The sequence below is a fragment of the Macaca mulatta genome, chromosome 19 (genome assembly GCF_049350105.2).
Source record: "Macaca mulatta isolate MMU2019108-1 chromosome 19, T2T-MMU8v2.0, whole genome shotgun sequence".
In the NCBI taxonomy this organism is placed as follows: domain Eukaryota; kingdom Metazoa; phylum Chordata; class Mammalia; order Primates; family Cercopithecidae; genus Macaca; species Macaca mulatta.
This window is the reverse complement of record NC_133424.1, coordinates 6,858,084-6,866,599: the sequence shown is the minus strand read 5'-3', so window position 1 is coordinate 6,866,599 and position 8,516 is coordinate 6,858,084. Positions and strand designations below refer to the sequence as shown.

Here is an 8,516-nt window from a genome sequence, read left to right as displayed (position 1 = left end):
GTTCCTGCTATCATGGGCAAGGGGCCACCGTTGGTCACATCTGACATCCTGTTGTCAGGAACTTGAGGCCATGGGTTGAGGGAGAACAGGGAAGGCAGATGAACCAATAAGGCATTCACGATGAAGTCCCTCCAACCTCACCTGGCTCCGAGATCCTTAAGGGCAGGAATTATACTTGATTGATCACTCCCCAGGAATTACAGAAACCTATGACTAATAGAAATTTCTAAGTTTGCTGGATAAGAAAAGAAACAACTTACTGAAACTCCCTGTGCTTGTAAGATAACAAAACTGGCTGAAATCAGTTGGAACAACATGGCGGACTGGAGTGTGCACAGAACGAGCTTGCTGATGTCAGAGCCTCAATTTCCACTGCATGTTTTAGTCTAACACCCCCCAAATTTGCACATGCGATCCATGAGGAGGGATGAAGAGATAACTGCGCATGCCAGAGGCCTTTCCAGACTTCCTATTTCCTTCTACCCATCGCCTACCTACTAATCCCTCTATCTGACCCCTAAACCTCTTCTAATAAAGGTATTGACTGCCTTAGGGTGGGCGTGGTGCCTCAGGCCTACAATCCCAGTCCTTTGGGAGGCAGAGAGAGGAGGATCGCTCGATGCCAAGAGTTCGAGACCAGCCTGGGCAACATAGCAAGACCCCATCTCCACACCCACAGAAAGTAAAGTCTTAAAGCTAGCACGGGGAGACAGCTTTGAGATGGACTCCCATCTGCTTGTTAGTCAACTTGCAATAAAAAGCTTTTCTCAAAAACCCTCGTGTCCTAGCATTGGCTCCTAGCGCGTCGGACAGCAAAGCCCCTTTTGCTCTGTAAAAGCACGACATGCTGGTTCCCTGCCCGTGATGGGAAGATGCAAACTCAGTTGCAGCTGTGAAGGCCCTTTTTCCTGAAGCCCAGCTGCAGAACCACCATCCTCCTTGGCTGCAGAGGAGAGAGCGACATAAGTCTTCAGAGCTCAGCCCGGGCTCAGGGGATCCTGGGAGACCTGTATCCTGGTGAGCCAAGGAGGAAGCAGACAGCAGGGAGGCCAATCAGCAGTTAAGGGTGAGTCATTTGAAGGCCTCCCATTTCCTGCCTCCAACCCCCGCAATTAGGAGAAAGCCCTTACTCCTCACTGCAGCCTCCAAGGCCCTGCACGCTCCCTCCCTGAGCTCATCTCCACCACCTCTCTTTTTGGTCACTCAGCTCTAGCCACACCGAGGTCCTTACTGTGTAAAAGTATTCCCTCGGCCAGGCGCGGTGGCTCACGCCTGTAATCCCAGCACTTTGGGAGGCCGAGACAGGCGGATTGCTTGAGCTCAGGAGTTCGAGACCAGCCTGGCCAACATGGTGAAACTCCATCTCTACTAAAAATACAAAAATTAGCTGGGCGTGGTGATAGGCGCCTGTAATCCCAGCTACTCGGGAGGCTGAGGCAGGAGAATCACTTGAACCTGGGAGGCAGAGCTTGCAGTGAGTCGAGATCGCACCACTGCACTCCAGCCTAGGAGACAGAGTGAGACTCCATCACAAAAAAAAAAAAAAAAAAAAAAAAAAGCATTCTCTCCTTCTGTCACTTGTCATAGCATGCTGTTTTATTTTCTTTGTAGCACCCATCACTATCTCAAGTAATTTTGCTTACCTGTCTACTGTTAAAGTCTCTCCACAAAAGGATGCAAAGCTCCATGAAAGCAGGGCCTGTCTAGTTCATCCTGGGAACCCAACATTGCCTGATGCTTCGTAGCTATGGTAGATACATAATGCTGCGTAACGAACATCCCCAGAGTTTAGTGGCTGATAACAGCAAGTATTTATCTTTCATAGTTTCTGGCCGGGCGTGGTGGCTCACGCCTGTAATCCCAGCACTTTGGGAGGCCGAGGCAGGTGGATCACGAGGTCAGAAGATAGAGACCATCCTGGCTAACACGGTGAAACCCCGTCTCTACTAAAAATACAAAAAATTAGCCGGGCGCGGTGGCGGGCGCCTGTAGTCCCAGCTACTCAGGAGGCTGAGGCAGGAGAATGGTGTGAACCCAGGAGGTGGAGCTTGCAGTGAGCCGAGATCACGCCACTGCACTCCAGCCTGGGCGACTGAGCGAGACTCCGTCTCAAAACAACCAACCAAACAAACATAGGTTCTGTGGGTGAGGAATGGGAAGGGCTAGGCTGGGTGGTTGTGTGGGGGCTCAGAGTCTCTCATGCAATTAGTCAGCAGCTGCCACAGGAGCTGTTGGGGGTTGGCTGAGCATCTCTTGGCCAGGGCCTTGCCATGAGATCTGTGTTTCAGCTTCCTTACAGCATGGCAGCTTCAGGGCAGTTGGACTGCTCACATGGTGGCCAAAAGCTTTCAGAGAGAGTGTTCCAGCAGTGCTGCAGAAGCTGTATCTCTGTCCGTTATGTCCTAGCCTTGTCAGTTACACGGTGTCATTTCTTCTGTGCTCTATTGATCAGCAAGCCCACCTACATTCAAGGGAAGGGAGCACCCTCCTCTCTTGCTGGGAAAAGGGTCAACAAATTTGGGACCATATTTTAAAGCTACCACAGTAGGCAATTGAGAAATATTTGTGTAAGTGAATGTTGACTAAGTTAATTTGCTACCAGAGGCCAGATAAGGAAAGCTGGCAGCCATCAACACTTGGAGGAGGCTTGCGAAACCACTGGAAACGTCCTTGGCTCATCGACCTGACAGGTTTTGCGTGTCTCAGTATCCCCTGAAAAGCCATGACTGGATAATATTTAGCAAGTGATGACACGGTGCTGCCAGCTTCCCAAAGTGTGGGATGAATGTGGTGTGTGACCTGACTTTAGGCGACATGTAGACATGGTGTTAAACGATAATGAATCACATAGATTATGTTAGCCCATTTTCAATTCTCTTCACTCCTTCTCATCACTTCAAGGAGAAAGTTCCCGCCAAGTGCTAAAGCGTCTTCAATAACGCTCTAATACTTGCTAATCTCCCTTTGTATCAAGGAAAAAGCAGTCCCAACACCTTGATAGGCAACAGTATCTACTTTGAATTTGAAAACATTGTTTCGTTTTCATGTTTGCTTTTACAATGGTGTACTCATGGCTTAGTGGTTTTTCTATTTTAAACAGTGATACAAAGTATCTATTTAATGAAAATTTAAACCAAAAGAAAAGTATCAAGTTCATTAAAGGTCACACCGTTCAGATATGGTAAAGGCTGCCAAGACCTACCCAAGAGAAGTTTGGGGAAACCTGAAAATAATGAGACCAACACCCTAGGAATGAGAGATGACCTGAGTTCTACACACTGTGGGCGACCAGGGGGACTGACATTCGAGCTACTCTTAGAGAATTTCTTTGTGGTTTTTTTGTTTTTGTTTTTGTTTTGAGACACAGTCTCACTGTGTTGCCCAGGCTGGAGTGCAGTGGTGTGATCTCGGCTCACTCCAGCCACTGTCTCCCGCATTCAAGTGATTCTCCTGCCTCAGCCTCCCAAGTAGCTAGGATTACAGGTGCCCGCCACCATACCCAGCTAATTTTTGTATTTTTAGTAGAGAAGGGGTTTCACCACATTGGCCATGATGGTCTTGAACTCCTGATCTCAGGTGATCCACCTGCCTCAGCCTCCCAAAGAGGCTCACGCCTGTAATCCCCCCACTTTGGGATACCGAGGCAGGTGGGTTGCTTGAGTGCAGGAATTGGAGGCTGCAGTGAGTAATGATCACACCACTGCACTCCTGCCTGGGCAACAGACTGAGACTCTGGTATTAGTGATATCACATTAGTAACTTAATATAGGCCATGACTGAAGTATTTACACCAAGAAAATCAGCAGACGCTACAAATCAGGGTTCAATTTGTTTTATTAATTGTCTTGTGGTCTTAAGGAAGTGATAGAAAAATCAGTAAAATTTACAATAAACTATATACACACACATAAATACATACTAACAAATACATTCTCCTCCAGAGAAGCTGTTGTTAAATATTTACCACATCCCACTGGCTGTTCAGAAAAGTATAACAACCATGTAAATAGCTCTAATGTCATAGCTCAAAAGTAGCCAGAGATAATATATAAATGAGTAAGCATGGCTGTTTGCAAATGAAACTTTATGTACAGACACTGAAATGTAAATTTCACACCATTTTCACATCAAGAGATATTCTTCTTTTGGTATTTTTTTTTTCCCAACCAGCTAAAAATGTAAAAAGTCAGAGGGCGTGGTGTCTCATGCCTGTAATCCCAGCACTTTGGGAGGCCAAGGTGGGTGAAGCACCTGAGGTCAGGAGTTCGAGAGCAGCCTGGTGAAACCCTGTCTCTATAAAAAAACACAAAAATTAGCTGGGTATAGCGGCACACAGCTGTAATCCCAGCTACTCAGGAGGCTGAGGCAGAAGAATCACTTGAACCTGGGAGGCGGAGGTTGCAGTGAGTCAAAATTGTACCACTGCACTCCAGCGTGGGCAACAGAGACTCCAAAATAAATAAAAGAAAGGGAAGGGAAGGAAAAGGAGGGAGGGAACAAGGGGAGGGAGGGAGGAACCATTTTTAGTTCATAGGCTATATCTGGACCACAGATTGTAGTACTCCTCACTCTCTTTTAGATCATACTCAAAAAGGTACAGAGCTGGGACTCAAACCTAGGTAAGACCTGAAATACAAGGTCCCAGGCAGAGAAATCAGCAAGTACAAAGGCCCTTAGGCTGGAATGAGCTTGTGCTCCAAGGACGGAAAGACCCACATGGCTGAACAGCAATGAGCAAGGGGAAACAAAGTGGGGCGTGGGAGCCAAGTTCAGGGGACTTCATAAGCCTGAATAAAAGGTTTAGGATATTCCAAGTTCAGCTGAGAGCCCTCTGGAAGCACTGAGTGGCCTTGATATTTCTGTTTTCAGTCTATGTGTGTATATATATATACACACACACACACAAATATATACACACATATGTATGTATATATCTGTGTGTGTATATATGTATGTAGATAAAAACAAAGTATTTATATCTATATATATGGGGGGGTTCTTGCTCTGTCCCTAGGATGGTGGCAGTGGCACTGTTGTCATAGCTCACTGCAGCCTCAACCTCCTGGGCTCATGTGATCCTCCTGCCTCAGCCTCCCGAGTAGCTGGCCTGCACCACCACACCCGGGTAATTTTTGTGTTTTTGTAGAGATGGGGTCTTGCTCTGTTTTCTAGGCTGGGTTTGAACTGAGCTCAAGAGATCCTCCCACCTTGGCCTCCCACAGTTCTGGGATTACAGGGGTGAGCTACCGCATCAGGCTGGTTACATTTTTAAAAGACTCCTCAGCCTGCGGCCATGGGCAGAACAGAGCCTGGGGCTTCCAAAGAATGCAGCAAAGTCCAAGTCTTCCATGAGACTGTCCAAGTCTTCCATGAGACAGATAGGGACGATGTGGCCTAGGGTGGTGACAGCCTGGCTGGGGAGAAAGCGTGGATCTGGGCTGTATTTTGGAGGCAAGGCCAGGTCCGAAGGATTTGCTGACAGATTCATAGCAGGTGAGTAGAAAACAACTCCAGGGTGTCCGGGACCCTCCCATGAGCCTTGCGAGTGAGGCTGATGGTCCCATTTTCCAGATGGGGAACCTGGAGGCGCGCGGGGTCCAACACCCTCCCATGAGCTTGTGAAGTTGATTCTCGTGGCTCCGAGGGGTCGAGTTCCACGCGCCGGGTCCCCCCTGCCCCCCGCCAGCACCTGCGTCCCAGGGCTGCGCTCCCTCCTCGCGCCTGACCACGACCCCCGCCCTCGCCGATGAGCTCTGATTCCCCCCAATCCCAAGCACCCCGCGCCCTCTCGCCACTTCCCCCGTGGTTTCAGGAAAGGGTTTGCTGAAGGTAACGGCTCCTAAGGCGGGTAAACTGAGGCAGGAGGTAACGCGTCTCCCGCCCGCGCGTGTGGGAAGCCGCCGCAGGCCCGGGGGTTTACCTGGAGGAAGACCTCGGCTGAGGCGTCCTGAACTGCTCACTGTCCCACCGCGGGGGATCCCCGGAAAACGAGCGGGAAAAACGAGAGCCTCAAGACCCGCCTCGCGCCGCGCGGCGCCGCCTCACTAAACTTTCGTCGCTGCCACTGCGCATGCGCCCTTCCCGGCCCTGTCCCCGCCCCCTCAGTCGGCGGGAAAAGGAGGCGGGAGACGGCTCGTGCGCAGGCGTGTGTTGGGAGCGCGGCTCCGCAGGGCAGGCGGCTTGGCCCGGCAGGCGATCTGAAGCTCGCCTCCGCGCGGCGCTCAGCGCGCAGGCGCGAGCTGGCCGCCTCACAGGGAGTAGGCTTGTTAAGTGCGCACGCGCGGGAGTTTCTGGCAGAAAGCAGGCGAGCCTGGGCCGGCGCGGGGCCTTGTGGGAGGGCTTAAGGAAGTAAAATGGCGGACCTGGCGAACGAAGGTAGGGGAGGCGCCGTCGGGGACCGGCTGGCGGCCGGGGAACGGGCAGCGGGAGGACCAGAGGCCACAAGCCTGTGGGGGGAACACCGCAGAGTGCAAGGGTTTCGTCCGCTTCAGGCTAGCACCCTGGCGGGCCCTGCAGCCGCCCCCTATTGCCTCCCCTCAGGTCGGGCTCACCGGCCCGGCCCATCACTCCCGGCAGCCTCGGCTCCTGCAGCCGTTTGGCTAGAGGAGCCGGGAGGCCGTCGAGATCGCAGCCCTAAGGGCCCTCTGCGTCGCAGCCAAGCTCGGGGCTGAAGGGGGCGGGAGTAGCGGCCCCAGTGCTTCGGCCACAGATGTAAATAGACCTTGGGGCCTGGTCGTGGCCCGGAGCGCGCCACGCTCCCTCCCCGCCCCCTCGTCCTCCGCCACCCGACGTCTCCCCTTCCCCGGCCTGGCTGCCTATCTCCTGAGCCCGTGAGGCCCTCGTCCTCCGCGGACCAGCCGCACACCGCGGCCGGAGGAAGCCCAGGCCGTTTTCACCGCGTCCCCGCCCCGAACTTCGGCCCCCACTTCCCGCCAGTTCCCCCCGGATCCTTCGGGGCGCCTCGTCTCCCCCTCATTTAGGCCCCGCCGCAGGATCTGGGCCGCCGAAAGCCCTGGCTGCTTTTTGGTCCTTTTTGCTGCGCTTCCAGACAGAGACCGTGCGAATCCCTCCTCTGTGGAGCGCTGACAGCCCACCTGAGTGTTTTTGACAAGGTTACACTTCCAGATCCCCCGAGAAGGCACCGTAAGGCTGATGTCTGCTTCCATCCACAGTCGTGTTGCCATGGCTGTAGCTTCAGGACTTCTGAGGCCTATTTTTAGCTCCCCCTTCTTCTAGTTGCACAAATGCAGGCAATCTCTCTACCTGTCTGGCCCTGATTCCCTCATCCGGTGCTCCCTGTAGCTGGAGAGTTTTCCATCCCGAATTGCACTAATGAATGAATTATGATAGGAAGTGCTCGGTCTTGTGGAGCATTTAGGGTAGTACCAGTTAAGGTGCAAAGTCCTGACATACTGTTTTCCCTGGGAGGAGGTATAGATACTGTTAGCCCCATTCACTTGATGAGGAAACTAAGTCAGCCTGGTTACGTCGCTTATCCAAGGCATGTCACACAGCTGGGAAGGAGCAGGGATGTGAACCAAGGTGGCCTGGCTTCAGATGCCAGACCACGGGGTCTCGGACTTTTAAAGATTCTGATTCTGTGTGGTGTTGGGCGGGCGCTGGGCATCTGTACAGGAAGCAGCACAGGTGGGCTCCCTGATTCTTGGCCATTTTATTCTATTTTATTTTTTGAGACGGAGTCTCGCTCTGTTGCCAGGCTGTGCAGTGATGTGATCTCGGCTCACTGCAATCTCCGCTTCCCGGGTTCAAGCGATTCTCCTGCCTCAGCCTCCCGAGTATCTGGGATTACAGGCGCGCGCTACCACATCCAGCTAATTTTTGTATTTTTAGTAGAGACGGGATTTCACCATGTTGGCCAGGATGGTCTTGATCTCCTGACCTCGTGATCCACCCGCCTCAGCCTCCCAAAGTGCTGGAATTACAGGCGTGAGCCACTGCGCCCAGCTGCTACATCTCTTTTTTTAAGATAAAGGAGCCCGTGGAGGGTTGCAGCGTTCCAACTCATGAGATCTAGTTACAGAGGGAATGGGTAAGTGGGAATCAATATGACATATTTTATGTATTTACATCCTGAGCCCATATAGTTTCTTGAACTCAGGACTCATGTCCAGCATCACATTTGGACATCTCCATTTGGATGTGTCATAGGCTTGTCTGGAGCATTTCCAAAACAAAAATCCTTATCTCCACCACACCCACCCATCCCATGGTCTTTCACCCATTGTAGTTAGGCAGATCCATTCTTTGAATTCCTCAGGCCCCAAACCTTGGAGTCATCCCTGGTTTCCCTCTTTCTCATACTCCACAGCAAATTCTGTCATTTCTACCTTAAAATTATTTCCAAAGGGGGACCACCACTTCTCCCCACCAAGACTGTCAATGCTTGGGCCCCTGTTCCCTCCACCCTTACCCTACTGAAAACTTCTCAACCCATAGTGGGCCCCAGTGCCTCCCTGTCCTTCTCTCTCACCACTCTCCGCTGACTTGCTCTGTGC

At 51.9% G+C, this 8,516-nt stretch overlaps 1 protein-coding gene and 1 long non-coding RNA gene across 43 annotated transcripts in view; both read left to right on the top strand.

Annotated features, from left to right (window-relative positions):
- Positions 1-3,818: 3,818 nt before the first annotated feature.
- Positions 3,819-6,046, top strand: LOC144337007 (uncharacterized). The gene is made up of 2 exons (XR_013409598.1): positions 3,819-4,238; positions 5,237-6,046. It is a non-coding gene; the product is annotated as an uncharacterized LOC144337007 (long non-coding RNA).
- Positions 6,047-6,336: 290 nt separating this feature from the next.
- The window catches only part of RANBP3 (RAN binding protein 3), a 63,030-nt gene continuing 60,850 nt past the window's right edge, over positions 6,337-8,516 (top strand). For all 42 annotated transcript variants that reach the window (XR_013409582.1, XR_013409581.1, XR_013409580.1 and 39 more), the window contains exon 1: positions 6,337-6,375. Coding sequence is in view for 9 of the 42 variants with exons in the window: in XM_015122598.3 (XP_014978084.1) it covers positions 6,354-6,375 (22 nt within the window). In the remaining 33 variants the exon portion in view is untranslated. The remainder of the gene's footprint in view (positions 6,376-8,516) is intronic.